This window comes from Oncorhynchus mykiss, chromosome 27 (genome assembly GCF_013265735.2).
Source record: "Oncorhynchus mykiss isolate Arlee chromosome 27, USDA_OmykA_1.1, whole genome shotgun sequence".
Lineage (NCBI taxonomy): Eukaryota > Metazoa > Chordata > Actinopteri > Salmoniformes > Salmonidae > Oncorhynchus > Oncorhynchus mykiss.
The window spans coordinates 41,483,643-41,501,189 of NC_048591.1; the positions used below are offsets into that span (position 1 = coordinate 41,483,643).

Below are 17,547 nucleotides of genomic sequence, written 5' to 3' on the forward strand. Positions count from 1 at the left end.
ATACACATACACGCAGACACACACACACTAACAGACAGACACAGACACACACTGACACACACACACACACACATACACACAGACACACATAAACACACACATATACACATACACACACACACACTAACAGACACACATATACACATACACGCATATACACATAAACACACACATATACACATACACGCAGACACACACACACACAGACACACATAAACACACACATATACACATACACACAGACACACATAAACACACACATATACACATACACGCATATACACATAAACACACACATATACACATACACACAGACACACATAAACACATACATATACACAGACACGCATATACACATAAACACACACATATACACATACACACACACACGCAGACACACAGACACACATAAACACACACATATACACATACACGCATATACACATAAACACACACATACACACAGACACACATAAACACACACATATACACATACACACATATACACATAAACACACACATATACACAGACACGCATATACACATAAACACACACATATACACATACACACACACACGCAGACACACAGACACACATAAACACACACATATACACATACACGCATATACACATAAACACACACATATACACATAAACACACACATATACACATACACGCAGACACACACACACACAGACACACATAAACACACACATATACACATACACACAGACACACATAAACACACACATATACACATACACACATATACACATACACGCAGACACACACACACAGACACACACACTAACAGACACACACACACAGACACACACACTAACAGACACATACACACACACTAACAGACAGACACAGACACACACTGACACACACACACACACAGACATACAGACACACACACACAGACGCACAGCCATACACACAGACATACACACACACAGACACACACACACACATAGATACACACACACAGACACACAGACATACACACACACATACACACACACAGACACATACATACATACACACACACATCTCTCAGGTAGTGAGGAGCTGGAGCTCAGTTCATGCCATATGAATCTACCGAGTGAGACAAGCTATGGGCTAGCACACACACAAGCTATGGGCTAGCGCTAATGAACACACACTCGGCAGGTAGCTTCAAGGTTAGAGCATTTGGCCAGTAGCCAAAAAGTCACCAGTTCAAATCCCGGAGCTGACAAAGTGAAAAATCTGTTACTGTGCCCTTGAGCAAGGTACTTTAAACCCTACTTCTCCAGGGACGCTGGACAATGGTGACCCTGGCCGTGACCCCACTCCCTACTGGGATATGCAAGAACCACATGTTAATTACACACTAGGACCAGCGAACACTTGTATAAATGTGTAACAGGATAAATACAAGCACACCCCAAATTAGTATTAATATCTTACACCAGCCCGCCCTTCTGCCATTATGAGAAAAGACCGTGACGAGAGCGTGTTGTTTGTAAACCGGCTGCTGGAGACAAAGCGCAGCACGCGCTGCTCGGTTAGAACGTAAATCGCGGATCATCCTCGAGGAGCATTGACGTCTATCTCCTCCAGTGCGCATCTAAAGTGCACTGGTAGTGTTAAAAAGTGTACTATTCTGGAAGCTACTTTCCGTTAAGGTTAAGATATATCCAACTGGACTGCTCAAATATAGCGTGACTCACCAGGGATGTAGTCTAGCCTATGTGTGCCATTCTAACTTGTGTAACGTTTAGGCATTGTTTCAAAGTTGTTTTAAAAATATATATATATATGAACGGCTGAACATTGGGCAACACAAGCCAGGTCAACAAAGTTATCTAAATAAAAATGTCCTCGACTCTCAGCTCCCCATCGCCGAACAACAGCAGCCTTTTGACTGCGAGCTACGAGAGGACGGATCTCACAGAGGCGCAAAGACACATAAGCATGCTTCTCTTCGGCTTGTGCGTTGCCATCGCCGCTGCTACCTTCGTGGGAGGTGTGTATTCTCTCATCTTTTTCATCCAGATGAGGTGGAAAACCATCCTGTGGCTCATCGTGGCTTCAATGTCCGTGGACGACCTGCTCAGCGTAATACCTCTCTCCCTCTTCATGCTCCTCCAGTGGGAGAGAGATGGAGAGGGAGGGTCGGTGACCATATGCACGTTATCGGGACTTCTCTATGTGTTCCAAGGACTCTCCAGCAATATGAAGGCTTGCCTTATCGCAGCCTACACCTTCTACGTTACTAAGCGAGAAAGAAGTCCTCGGCCGTTAAGCGTGATGTGGGCGATAGCCGGGGTGTGGGTAGTCAGCCTGGCCGTCAGTGTACTACCCCTGTGCGGCTGGGGGAGTTTCACCCCGGTCTCTCTAGGCTGTTTCCCAGAGAGCCACAGCTTTTACGTTCTGCTCCTTTTCTCTGTGTACTCCTTGTGTTTCTGCGGATTGGTCTTATTCTTCGTTCCTCTCACCTACCAGCTACTGTGTTCCAGGGAGCCACAGAGGACGTTCTACCCGAGCTACTTGGATATCGCCAGGGATCTGAGAGGGGACGGGTCTGCGCCTCTCTGCGACCTCCCGTCCTTCTCTCGGGATAGCTTGGACAGAAGTTTCAGTGCCTACAACGAGCTGTTTCCGGTTGGGTCGGGGAAAGGGGTAGGGGTACGGGGCACAGTGGAAACATATACCTGCCCAACCCCTACCTCTGACGGTGTACTGAGGGATGGAACCATTAGTAACTGGGAATCCCCGGTGTTCTTTGCACAAAAGCGCTTCTCCATGATCCTAGCGGTAGTGAGAGTTGTCTTGTGGATGCCGATGATGGTGAGTGGCCTAGAGATGGAAAAATGTGTAGATTAAGAAATATCACATCTTATGCATGCTTTTATAACAAATAGGGTTTCAACTAGGTATATTACATTGTATACAGTGTATTTCCTGCAATGCCACATTGAATAGGCTTTATGCCTAATCTATAAACATGTAGGGTAAGGTGGGGTAACTACCCCCCATAAGAACACTATCCAATTGCAGACACAAAAAAGCACCCATGGGGTAACTTGACCCCTGAAGATTAGTGTCTTAAAACCTATTTAATGAATTTTGTTTCGCATTTAAAACAATAAACAAAACTTAAAAGCTAGAGACTAGTAGGTAGGCTATCTTATTTTAATTGAATAAATGTAATATTGAAACAAAATGGAATTGCACATCTCACTGTTAATATCCTCACTATAGCTAGGTTAGCAATTCAATTGGTGACAGATTTTCATGTGAATATTCTACAATCTGCATCCCTGTGGAACGTTTGTGACACCTTGTCGAGTCCACGCCCCAACAAATTGAAGCTGTGCTGAGGGCAAAGGGGGGTTGCAACTCCATATTATAAAGGTATTCCTGACGTTTTATACACTCAGTGTACATTACGTTTTCTCAATGACGAGATATTAGAACAACTTTAACTCAGAATCATTTTGTTATAGTGATTTTTGTTTGTCTGTTGATGAGTCAGATGCATTTTAGTTGAACAAAGTGGTTTTTGTGAGAATTATACAGGGGGTGGGTGGTGGGGCAGCTACCTCACATTACCTTATGTCATAATCTAATGATGCATTAGATTCATGAAGTAGGCCACATGGGTTTCAGTACATGCTGTTTCATCCACAGACTGTGGTGCTCGTGCGTCATGCTGTGAACGAGCACAGCCCGTCCCTGGAGGCGGTGGGAACTGTGAGCTTCTTCCTGACCCTGCTGGCGCCTGCCGTCACACCGGTGTTCATGCTCTCCGAGCGCTGGATCCACCTTCCGTGCGGGTGCTTCATCAACTGCCCGCGGGACACAGAGCGTGAGCCCACCGGTAGGCTATGCCCTCTGATTGTAAAGGGCCGGGTGAGCTGAAAAACATATGGGTACACACCAGACGTTTCTCTAAAGCAACGTAACATTTTAACATAGCCTATATGCCTATGAGAATAAAACGCCCAGTATTATTCCCCTTAACATACAGTATAGGCCTACACATTAAACACATTTACACGGACACCAATTGTTACAATAAAATAATATTTGTGTCTGAAACACACAAGCCTACATCTCTGTCGTTTAAACAATCCAAAGTAATATAAATGTAATATGCATAGATAGTTTTTGTTTGTTGCAAAAGTCACTACATTTAAGAATTTTCTTCCCGCAGCAAAGAAGAGGAGGTTTGAGTTTAACCTCTCCTTCCAACAAGGATACGGAATATACAAGTTATCCCGCGCAACCAAACCCCACCACAGCCCGTCCGTGGAGAAGTCTTCCTATCAAAACCTCTTCAACTTCACAGAAAACCAACTTGCTGTGCTGGACAGCTCTGGCGTCGCGAGCCTGCAGGCCGAGCTCGAGTTCATGACCCCACGTGAAGTAGACAGCTCCTCACTGCACGAGCATGGCGAGCTGCTTCTCGAGGCTGAGGCAGGTGGGGGAGAGGCCCTCGCGCTGGCAGACTGCCTCCAGTTTCCTCACGATAACCACGGAGACCAGGACAGCTTCTTCTGTGGATCCAGCTCCCGGGACTGCGAGGACCTCAACCTCACTGACACGTCGTCAGTGTTCGAGGGAACGGAACGGAGACTGTCGCATGTAGAGTGCAGAAAAATGGAGCTGACGGACTGGGAGTGGTGTAGGAGTAAATCCGAGAGGACTCCCAGACAGGTAGCTAACCTCCCAACGTTTCCCTAATAGGCTGACATAAACTAACGTTTAGGACCCTAAAACTCAACTCTGGACCTCAAAGCCAGTTCGACTGCATTTTCTTTATTGTTCCCCTCTAATCAGAGACTGATTTAAACGAGGGACACCAGATGTGTGCAGTTAATTATCAGGAAGAACAGAAAACCAGCAGGCTCCGGATCTCGTAGGGTCAGAGTTGAAAACATCTTCTTTAGACTAAACCAACCAGTGGCGTATATTTAGAAAGGAATATGTCTCAGGGCTAGACAAAAGGCTAGCTAGGTAAAGACATGTTTACACCAAGGCTGCGTCACATTGACCTGTATAGCCTGACCCAGTGTTTATTCGTTCTGGTCCTGGGAACCCAAAGGCACATTTTAGTTTTACACAGCTGATTCAAATGATCAACTTATCATCAAGCTTTAGATTGATGGTGTTTGTGGTGCTGCGGCAAATATAAAAAATGTGCACCCCTCTGTGTCTCCAGGACCAGCACTAAGAAGCACTGTTATCATACATACCTAGTGTCCCTCGTTGTGTAACCGTCATATGATATTATCCTCCAATATGTCCCTTGTTGTGGAGCCATCATATGATATTACCCTCCGATATGTCCCTTGTTGTGGAGCCATCATATGATATTACCCTCCGATATGTCCCTCGTTGTGTAACCGTCACATGATATTATCCTCCAATATGTCCCTTGTTGTGGAGCCATCATATGATATTACCCTCCGATATGTCCCTTGTTGTGGAGCCATCATATGATATTACCCTCCGATATGTCCCTTGTTGTGGAGCCATCATATGATATTACCCTCCGATATGTCCCTTGTTGTGGAGCCATCATATGATATTACCCTCCGATATGTCCCTTGTTGTGGAGCCATCATATGATATTACCCTCCGATATGTCCCTTGTTGTGGAGCCATCATATGATATTACCCTCCGATATGTCCCTTGTTGTGGAGCCATCATATGATATTACCCTCCGATATGTCCCTTGTTGTGGAGCCATCATATGATATTACCCTCCGATATGTCCCTCGTTGTGTAACCGTCATATGATATCATGCTCCAATATGTCCCTTATTGTGGAGCCATCATATGATAGTATCCGCCAATATGTCCCTTGTGGAGCCATCATATGATAGTATCCGCCAATATGTCCCTTGTTGAGCCATCATATGATAGTATCCGCCAATATGTCCCTTGTGGAGCAATCATATGATAGTATCCGCCAATATGTCCCTTGTGGAGCCATCATATGATAGTATCCGCCAATATGTCCCTTGTTGTGGAGCCATCATATGATAGTATCCGCCAATATGTCCCTTGTTGTGGAGCCATCATATGATAGTATCCTCCAATATGTCCCTTGTTGTGCAGCCATCATATGATATTACCCTCCGATATGTCCCTTGTTGTGGAGCCATCATATGATATTACCCTCCGATATGTCCCTTGTTGTGGAGCCATCATATGATATTACCCTCCGATATGTCCCTCGTTGTGTAACTGTCATATGATATCATGCTCCAATATGTCCCTTGTGGAGCCATCATATGATATTACCCTCCAATATGTCCCTTGTTGTGGAGCCATCATATGATAGTATCCTCCAATATGTCCCTTGTTGTGGAGCCATCATATGATATTATCCTCCAATATGTCCCTTGTTGTGCAGCCATCATATGATATTATCCTCCGATATGTCCCTTGTTGTGGAGCCATCATATGATATTATCCTCCAATATGTCCCTTGTTGTGCAGCCATCATATGATATTACCCTCCGATATGTCCCTTGTTGTGGAGCCATCATATGATAGTATCCGCCAATATTTCCCTTGTTGTGGAGCCATCATATGATATTATCCTCCGATATGTCCCTTGTTGTGGAGCCATCATATGATATTACCCTCCGATATGTCCCTTGTTGTGGAGCCATCATATGATAGTATCCGCCAATATTTCCCTTGTTGTGCAGCCATCATATGATATTACCCTCCGATATGTCCCTTGTTGTGGAGCCATCATATGATAGTATCCGCCAATATTTCCCTTGTTGTGGAGCCACCATATGATATTACCCTCCGATATCTCCCTTGTTGTGGAGCCATCATATGATATTACCCTCCGATATGTCCCTTGTTGTGGAGCCATCATATGATAGTATCCGCCAATATTTCCCTTGTTGTGGAGCCATCATATGATATTACCCTCCGATATGTCCCTTGTTGTGGAGCCATCATATGATAGTATCCGCCAATATTTCCCTTGTTGTGGAGCCACCATATGATATTACCCTCCGATATGTCCCTTGCTGTTTTTTGGTATTTCTTGGTATTTTATTAGGATCCCCATTAGCTGTTGCATAAGCAGCAGGTTCTCTTCCTAGGGTCCAACACAAAACATGAGACATGAAGTAATACAGAGCATTAATAGACAAGATCAGCTCAAGGACAGTACTACGTAATTAAAAAATTAAAATGGTACACATAGCCTAAATGTCAATGCATACACACACAAACTATCTAGGTCAAATAGGGGAGAGGTGTTGTGCCGTGAGATGTTGCTTTATCTGTTTTTGTAAACCAGGTTTGCTGTGTATTTGAGCAATATGAGATGGAACGGAGTTCCATGCAGTAATGGCTCTATATAATACTATATGCTTTCTTGAATTTGTTCTGGATTTGGGGATTGGGAAAAGACCCCTGGTGGCATGGATGGTGGGGTAAGTCTGTGTGTGTTAGAGCTGTGTGTATGTTGACTGTGCAAACAATTTGGGATTTTCAACACATTGTGTGATGCAGTCAGTCTCTCCTTAACTCTTAGCCAAGAGAGACTGGCATGCATAGTATTTATATCAGTCTTCTGATTACAATGAAGAGCAAGAGGTGCCACTCTGTTCTGGACCAGCTGCAGCTTAACTAGTTCTCCCCTTGCAGCACTGGACCACAGGACTGGACAATAATCAAGATGAGATAAAACTAGAGCCTGCAGGACTTGTTTTTTGGAGTGCGGTGTCAAAAAAGCAGAGCATCTCTTTATTACAGACAGACCTCCCCCCATCTCTTTATTACTGACAGACCTCCCCCCATCTCTTTATTACAGACAGACCTCCCCTCATCTCTTTATTACAGACAGACCTCCCCCCATCTTAACAACTATTGAATCTATATGTTTTGACCATGACAGTTTACAATCTAAGGTAACGCCAAGTAATTTAGTCTCCTCAACTTGTTCAACAGCCACACCATTCATTACCAGATTCAGCTGAGGTCTAGATCTTAGGGAATGATTTGTACCAAATGCAATGCTTTTAGTTTTAGAGATGTTCAGGACCAGTTTATTACTAGCTGCCCATTCCATAACAGACTGCAACTCTTTGTTAATGTCAAGTGTCAGTGTGCAGCGGGTAGGACGGAGTCAGGCGCAGGACACAGAACTGAGTAAAAACCTACTTTACTCGGAAAATCACAAACTAATTCCATACAGGGAAAAATATTCCAGCTCGACACAAAAGAGCGACCACTTAACAAAGAACAAACATGCACAAAACCATGTGGGAACCAGTGGGTTAAATAGGGATTAAATCATAACGTATTGGAAACCAGGTGTGTACAATCAAGACAAAACAAATGGAAAAATAAACATAGATCGGCGGCTAGAAAGCCGGTGACGTCGACCGCCGAACGCCGCCCGATAGCTGACTTCCGGCGCCGACAGAGATGGCCGCCTCGCTTCGCGTTCCTAGGAAACTATGCAGTTTTTTGTTTTTTTACGTGCTATTTCTTACATTAGTACCCCAGGTCATCTTAGGTTTCATTACATACAGTCGAGAAGAACTACTGAATATAAGATCAGCGTCAACTCACCATCAGTACGACCAAGAATATGTTTTTCGCGACGCGGATCCTGTGTTCTGCCTTACAAACAGGACAACGGAGTGGATTCCATGCAGCGACCCAAAAAAACGACTCCGAAAGAGAGGGAAACGAGGCGGTCTTCTGGTCAGACTCCGGAGACGGGCACACCGTCCACCACTCCCTAGCATTCTTCTTGCCAATGTCCAGTCTCTTGACAACAAGGTTGATGAAATCCGAGCAAGGGTAGCATTCCAGAGGGACATCAGAGACTGTAACATCCTTTGCTTCACTGAAACATGGCTCACTGGAGAGACTCTATCCGAAGCGGTGCAGCCAACGGGTTTCTCCACGCATCGCGCTGACAGAAACAAACATCTTTCTGGTAAGAAGAGGGGCAGGGGCGTATGCCTCATGGCCAACGTGACATGGTGTGATGAAAGAAACATACAGGAACTCAAATCCTTCTGTTCACCTGATTTAGAATTCCTCACAATCAAATGTAGACCGCATTATCTACCAAGAGAATTCTCTTCGATTATAATCACAGCCGTATATATCCCCCCACAAGCAGACACATCGATGGCTCTGAACGAACTTTATTTAACTCTCTGCAAACTGGAAACGATTTATCATGAGGCTGCATTCATTGTAGCTGGGGATTTTAACAAGGCTAATCTGAAAACAAGACTCCCTAAATTTTATCAGCATATCGATTGCGCAACCAGGGGTGGAAAGACCTTGGATCATTGTTACTCCAACTTCCGCGACGCATATAAGGCCCTGCCCCGCCCCCCTTTCGGAAAAGCTGACCACGACTCCATTTTGTTGATCCCTGCCTACAGACAGAAACTAAAACAAGAGGCTCCCACGCTGAGGTCTGTCCAACGCTGGTCCGACCAAGCTGACTCCACACTCCAAGACTGCTTCCATCACGTGGACTGGGAGATGTTTCGTATTGCGTCAGATAACAACATTGACGAATACGCTGATTCGGTGTGCGAGTTCATTAGAACGTGCGTTGAAGATGTAGTTCCCATAGCAACGATTAAAACATTCCCTAACCAGAAACCGTGGATTGATGGCAGCATTCGTGTGAAACTGAAAGCGCGAACCACTGCTTTTAATCAGGGCAAGGTGTCTGGTAACATGACCGAATACAAACAGTGCAGCTATTCCCTCCGCAAGGCTATCAAACAAGCTAAGCGCCAGTACAGAGACAAAGTAGAATCTCAATTCAACGGCTCAGACACAAGAGGCATGTGGCAGGGTCTACAGTCAATCACGGACTACAGGAAGAAATCCAGCCCAGTCACGGACCAGGATGTCTTGCTCCCAGGCAGACTAAATAACTTTTTTGCCCGCTTTGAGGACAATACAGTGCCACTGACACGGCCTGCAACGAAAACATGCGGTCTCTCCTTCACTGCAGCCGAGGTGAGTAAGACATTTAAACGTGTTAACCCTCGCAAGGCTGCAGGCCCAGACGGCATCCCCAGCCGCGCCCTCAGAGCATGCGCAGACCAGCTGGCCGGTGTGTTTACGGACATATTCAATCAATCCCTATACCAGTCTGCTGTTCCCACATGCTTCAAGAGGGCCACCATTGTTCCTGTTCCCAAGAAAGCTAAGGTAACTGAGCTAAACGACTACCGCCCCGTAGCACTCACTTCCGTCATCATGAAGTGCTTTGAGAGACTAGTCAAGGACCATATCACCTCCACCCTACCTGACACCCTAGACCCACTCCAATTTGCTTACCGCCCAAATAGGTCCACAGACGATGCAATCTCAACCACACTGCACACTGCCCTAACCCATCTGGACAAGAGGAATACCTATGTGAGAATGCTGTTCATCGACTACAGCTCGGCATTCAACACCATAGTACCCTCCAAGCTCGTCATCAAGCTCGAGACCCTGGGTCTCGACCCCGCCCTGTGCAACTGGGTACTGGACTTCCTGACGGGCCGCCCCCAGGTGGTGAGGGTAGGCAACAACATCTCCTCCCCGCTGATCCTCAACACTGGGGCCCCACAAGGTTGCGTTCTGAGCCCTCTCCTGTACTCCCTGTTCACCCACGACTGCGTGGCCACGCACGCCTCCAACTCAATCATCAAGTTTGCGGACGACACAACAGTGGTAGGCTTGATTACCAACAACGACGAGACGGCCTACAGGGAGGAGGTGAGGGCCCTCGGAGTGTGGTGTCAGGAAAATAACCTCACACTCAACGTCAACAAAACTAAGGAGATGTGGACTTCAGGAAACAGCAGAGGGAACACCCCCCTATCCACATCGATGGAACAGTAGTGGAGAGGGTAGCAAGTTTTAAGTTCCTCGGCATACACATCACAGACAAACTGAATTGGTCCACTCACACAGACAGCATCGTGAAGAAGGCGTAGTCCTATAATTCCTATAATAACTACAACCTAAAACTTCTTACCTGGGAATATTGAAGATTCATGTTAAAAGGAACCACCAGCTTTCATATGTTCTCATGTTCTGAGCAAGGAACTGAAACGTTAGCTTTTTTACATGGCACATATTGCATTTTTACTTTCTTCTCCAACACTTTATTTTTGCATTATTTAAACCAAATTGAACATGTTTCATTATTTATTTGAGACTAAATTGATTTTATTGATGTATTATATTAAGTTAAAATAAAAGTGTTCATTCAGTATTGTTGTAATTGTCATTATTGCAAATATATATAAAAATTAATCGGTATCAGCTTTTTTTTGGTCCTCAAATAATCGGCACCGTTGAAAAATCATAATCGGTCGACCTCTAGTACATGTAGAGTGCCCTTCTCTATATGCATGTTGAAAGTCTGTTGGTAATTTGTTTACAGAGAAATAGCATTGTATTTGGTCAAACACACATTTTTTCTAACAGTTTGCTACGAGTTGGCAGCAAGCTGATAGGTCTGCTGTTAGAACCAGTAAAGGCCGCTTTACCACTCTTGGGTAGTGGAATGACTTTGGCTTCCCTCCAGGCCTGAGGGCAAAGACTTTCCTCTAGGCTCAGATTAAAGATATGACAGATAGGAGTGGATATAGAGTTAGCTACCATCCTCAGTAGCTTTCCCTCTAAGTTGTCAATGCCAGGAGGTTTGTCATTATGGATAACAATCATTTTTCCACCTCTCCCACACGAACTTTACAGAATTCAAGTTTGCAATGCTTTTCTTTCATTATTTGTTTTTTTTAATGCACGAATATGATGGCTCGCTGTTCGTTGTTGGCATTTCCTGCCTACGTTTGCCCACTTTGCTAATGAAGTAATCATTAAAATAATTAGCAACATCAAATGGTTTTGTGACGAATAAGCCATCTGATTCTATGAAAGATGAAGTTGAATTTGTCTTTCTGCCCACAAGTTTCATTTAAAGTACTACAAAGTTTTTTTCCATGATTATTTCTATCATTGATCTTGGCATCATAATACAATTTCTTATTTTTTTTTGAGCTTAGTCACACAATTGATCAATTTGCAGAAATTCAGCCAGTTAGATGTGCAGTCAGACTTATTATGCACTTCTTCTGCCTCATCTCTTTCAACCAGACAGTTTTTCAATTCCTCATTAATCCGTGGAGCCTTAACCAGTTCTAACAGTCTGTTTCAAATCACATTTGATTGGTCACGTACACGTGTTCTAACAGATGTTATTGCAGGTGTAGCGAAATGCTATGTGTTTCTAGCTCCGACAGTGTAGTGATATCTAGCAAGCAATATCTAACAATTTCACAACATATACCCAAATACACACAAGTCTAAGTATAGAATGTAATTAAGAATATATAAATATATGGATGAGCAATGTCAGAGCAGCTGTAACGATTCTCCTCCTCCAATGGGTACGGATACAGCTTTAGAACAAAGTTCTACAGTATTAGTAAAAATGTGATCGATACATGTGGATGATCTTGTTCCTGTAGTGTTTGTAAACACCCAGGTAGGTTGATTAATAACCTGAACCAGATGGTTACAGTAAGAAGCTTCGTCTTGAGCGGACAGCTTAAATGAAGACCAGTCGATATTCAGGTCCCCAAGAAAGTAGACCTCTCTGAAGTCTATGAAATGCTTAGTAGTTGGTGTGTGTGTGTGTGTGTGTGTGTGGTGGATTTGTGCTTGCATTGAATCGCCAGTCATTGGACAGAGTCACATTACAGTCACAGTCATGTTATTGGCTGTCCTTTGAACCACAGTTACCAAGATTCATGTCAGTAATCAAAGCATCAATCAATGGCTAAAATCATTTCAGTGAATTATCCCTGACCTTACGCCCCCCACATTACACGAACATGACAACAGGAGATACCTGTAGGCCTACATGTAAATTACACTATGTTGTTTTGCTGTCCTTCCTGTCTTAGTTAAAACCACTTACAGTACCTCAGAATAGTAGAGTCGTACTCTGTATTTGACCGTTGTGGTTTTAGGAATCCTCATTTTATTCAGATATAACCCTATGATTCTAAAGTCTCACTTCTCATGATAAGCCTTACTTCTAAACCAAGGTGTTTAATGTAGCACCATGAAATCCATTAACACTCTTTGTGAACTCTGAGTCTAATTCAGATTCCGTTCTGCAGATAGTGTCTTCGGTCTGTTTCCAGGCCTGATGTGAACAGCTACAGTGAAAGGTGTGAAGGAGGTTTGGCCATATATTAATAAGTCCACAGCTGTAGGGATGTAGACTATACAGTCTCTCCACTGCTGCAGGCAACGGAGAAAGAGATGTTTTTCATCCCCGTTTGAGACCACCCACTCAGTCCCCGATCTCAAAGACACGCACATTCCCACTCACACACACACCTGTACACGTGCTTACATGCTTGTGTGTGAGTTGTACCTGTTCTGGTAATGGGTTTCTGACACTAACTGATAGTGGACTGAATGAGATGGCAGACAGGAGAAATCAGACTGAATGATATTGAGATGACAGCCAGGAGAAATCAGACTGAATGATATTGAGATGACAGCCAGGAGAAATCAGACTGAATGATATTGAGATGACAGCCAGGAGAAATCAGACTGAATGATATTGAGATGACAGCCAGGAGAAATCAGACTGAATGATATTGAGATGACAGACAGGAGAAATCAGACTGAATGATATTGAGATGACAGAGGAGAAATCAGACTGAATGATATTGAGATGACAGAGGAGAAATCAGACTGAATGATATTGAGATGACAGCCAGGAGAAATCAGACTGAATGATATTGAGATGACAGCCAGGAGAAATCAGACTGAATGATATTGAGATGACAGCCAGGAAAAGTCAGACTGAATGATATTGAGATGACACCCAGGAAAAGTCAGACTGAATGATATTGAGCTGACAGCCAGGAGAAATCAGAGAGTTCTCATGACTAGCGACAAGGACCTCTGGCCTCTTCATGCAATGGGTTTTGAGAAGGAGGCAAGTAGAGTGGGTACGAGGAATCAAGGAAATGCAATTGAGATTCTCCTCATGTATAAACCCACCCTACTGATGTTCAGCTGCAGTAAAATACCGGTGTCATGGATTGCAAAGTCAGGTGACTAGTTACCCTACACTATACATAGATGCAGTTTCAGTGACGATTGAGCAAAGATCATAGTCCAATTCTATCTGCCCCACAGTAGCCTGTTTTTACAACATACTGTTCTCTATACTGTCTACTTTCTGTTTTACAATGTACTGTACCCTACACTGACTACTTTCTATTTTACAACATACTATATCCTACACTTTCTTTCTGTTAGAAAAGTCTGCTTTTTTCCAACATCGCTGCCAGAATGTGATGTTTTCCTCTCAAGTTTTGTGGGGCACTGAGTCCCAAAATAATTGATTTTAAGAGAAAAAATGTATGTGCTCGCCACAAGAAACCTGGAAGAGGAGACAACAGAACAGAGAGGAAGTAACAGTGTCATTCTGCTCCAGGTGGCAGCCATCCAGCCACAGGCGTTACCTTAGAAAGTGACAGTGAGATCTGAGCGATACCACAGTGGGCAACTGTAATAGTGAAATCTCTGTAAATTGGGACAGGGTTTCTGAGCGATTCCACTGTGGGCTAGTAGTGAAATCTCTGTAAATTGGGACAGGGCTTCTGAGCGATACCACTGTGGGCTAGTAGTGAACTCTCGGTAGTTTGGGACAGGGCTTCTGAACGATACCACTGTGGGCTAGTGGTGAATTCACGGTAGTTTGGGACAGGGGTTCTGAGCGATACCACTGTGGGCTAGTAGTGAACTCTTGATAGATTGGGACAGGGCTTCTGATCGAAACCACTGTGGGCTAGTGGTGAACTCTTGGTAGATTGGGACAGGGCTTCTGAGCGATACCACTGTAGGCTAGTAGTGAACTCTCAGTAAATTTGGACAGGGTTTCTGAGCAATACCACTGTGGGCTTGTCGTGAACTCTCTGTAATTTGGGACAGGGCTTCTGAGCGATTCCACTGTGGGCTAGTAGAGAACTCTCAGTAAATTGGGACAGGGTTTCTGAGCAATATCACTGTGGGCTAGTAATCAGTAAATTGGGACAGGGCTTCTGAGCGATACCACTGTGGGCTAGTAGTGAACTCTCTGTAGATTGGGACAGGGCTTCTGAGCGATACCACTGTGGGCTAGTAGTGAACTCATGGTAGATTGGGACAGGGATTCTGAGCGATACCATTGTGGGCTAGTAGTGAACTCTGTAAATTGCGACATGGCTTCTGAGCGATACCACTGTGGGCTAGTGGTAAACCTCTTGATAGATTGGGACAGGGCTTCTGAGCGATACCACAGTGGGCTAGTATTGATCTCACGGTAGTTTGGGACAGGGCTTCTGAACGATACCACTGTGGGCTAGTAGTGAACTCTCGGTAGATTGGAACGGGGTTTCTGAGCGATACCACTGTGGGTTAGTGGTTAACTCTTGGTCGATTGGGACAGGGCTTCTGAGCAATAGCATTGTGGGCTTGTCGTGAACTCTTGGTTGATTGGGACAGGGTTTCTGAGCGATATCACTGTAGGCTAGTAGTTAACTCTCAGTAGATTGTGCCAGGGCTTCTGAGCGATGCCACTGCTGGCTAGTAGTGAACTCTCAGTTAATTGGGACAGGGCTTCTGAGCGATACCACTGCTGGCTAGTAGTGAACTCTCGATAGATTGGGACAGGGCTAGTGAACTCTCAGTTAATTGAAACAGGGCTTCTGAGCCATACCACTGTGGGCTAGTGGTGAGCTCTTGGTAGATTGGGACAGGGCTTCTGAGCGATACCACTGTGGGCTAGTAGTGAACTCTCGATAGATTCGGACAGGTCTTCTGAACAATACCACTGTGGGCTAGTAGTTAAAGCTTAGTAATTTTGGGACAGGGTTCTCAACACATACGCTGAGACAATCCATCAAACAGGCAAAGTGTCAATTCAGGACTAAGATCGAATTATTCTACACCGACTCTGATGCTTGTCAGATGTGTCAGGGCTTGCAAACTATCCCGGAGTACAAAGGGAAAGCCCTAATGCTCAGTGACTCGAGCCTACCAGAGCCTACCAGAGCCTACCAGATGAGCTAAATGCCTTCTATGCTCATGAGATGAATTACCAGGACATGGGTGACCAGCTGCCAAATGTCTTCACTGACATACCTACATGTGTCAAGCAGACCACCGTAGTCCCTTTGTCCAAAAACGGCAAGTTAACCTGTCCTTACTGACTATCGCCCCGAATACCTCACATTTGTAGCCGGGGAATGCTTTCAAAGGCTGGTCATGGCTCGCATCAACACCATCATCCCAGTCACCCTGGACCCCCTCCAATTTGCATACCGCCCCAACAGATCCCCAGATGACACAATCTCTATTGAAAGGCCCTAAAATTGTCAAAGGCTAGAGCTACCCAAGTCATAGACGGTTCTCTCTTCTACCGCACGGCAAGCTGTACCGGAGCGCCAAGTCTGCGACCAAAAGGCTCCTGAACAGCTTCTACCCCCAAGCTATAAGACTGCTGAACAGCTTCTACCCCCAAGCCATCAGACTGCTGAACAGCTTCTACCCCCAAGCCATAATACTGCTGAACAGCTTCTACCCCCAAGCCACGAGACTACTGAACAGCTTCTACCCCCAAGCCATAATACTGCTGAACAGCTTCTACCCCCAAGCAATAAGACTGCTGAACAGCTTCTACCCCCAAGCCATAAGACTACTGAACAGCTTCTACCTCCAAGCAATTAGACTACTGAACAGCTTCTACCCCCAAGCCACCAGACTGCTGAACAGCTTCTAGCCATTAGACTGCTGAACAGCTTCTACCTCCAAGCCATAAGACTACTGAACAGCTTCTACCCCCAAGCCACCAGACTGCTGAACAGCTTCTAGCCATAAGACTGCTGAACAGCTTCTACCCCCAAGCAATAAGACTGCTGAACAGCTTCTACCCCCAAGCCATAAGACTACTGAACAGCTTCTACCTCCAAGCAATTAGACTGCTGAACAGCTTCTACCCCCAAGCAATTAGACTACTGAACAGCTTCTACCCCCAAGCAATTAGACTGCTGAACAGCTTCTACCCCCAAGCAATTAGACTGCTGAACAGCTTCTACCCCCAAGCAATTAGACTACTGAACAGCTTCTACCCCCAAGCAATTAGACTACTGAACAGCTTCTACCTCCAAGCTATAAGACTACTGAACAGCTTCTAGCAATTAGACTACTGAACAGCTTCTACCCACAAGCAATTAGACTGCTGAACAGCTTCTACCCCCAAGCAATTAGACTGCTGAACAGCTTCTACCCCCAAGCAATTAGACTACTGAACAGCTTCTACCCCCAAGCAATTAGACTGCTGAACAGCTTCTACCCCCAAGCAATTAGACTACTGAACAGCTTCTACCCCCAAGCCATCAGACTACTGAACAGCATCTAGCCATTAGACTGCTGAACAGCTTCTAGCCATTAGACTGCTGAACA

At 44.8% G+C, this 17,547-nt stretch overlaps 1 protein-coding gene across 1 annotated transcript in view; it reads left to right on the top strand.

The window, feature by feature from the left end:
* The first annotated feature begins 1,546 nt into the window (after nt 1-1,546).
* Nucleotides 1,547-17,547, top strand: part of LOC110507232 (probable G-protein coupled receptor 149) — a 21,423-nt gene continuing 5,422 nt past the window's right edge. The window contains exons 1-3 of the mRNA XM_036965039.1: nt 1,547-2,840; nt 3,684-3,873; nt 4,180-4,712. Of these exons, the coding sequence (XP_036820934.1) occupies nt 1,866-2,840; nt 3,684-3,873; nt 4,180-4,712 (1,698 nt within the window). The 5' untranslated portion in view covers nt 1,547-1,865. The remainder of the gene's footprint in view (nt 2,841-3,683; nt 3,874-4,179; nt 4,713-17,547) is intronic.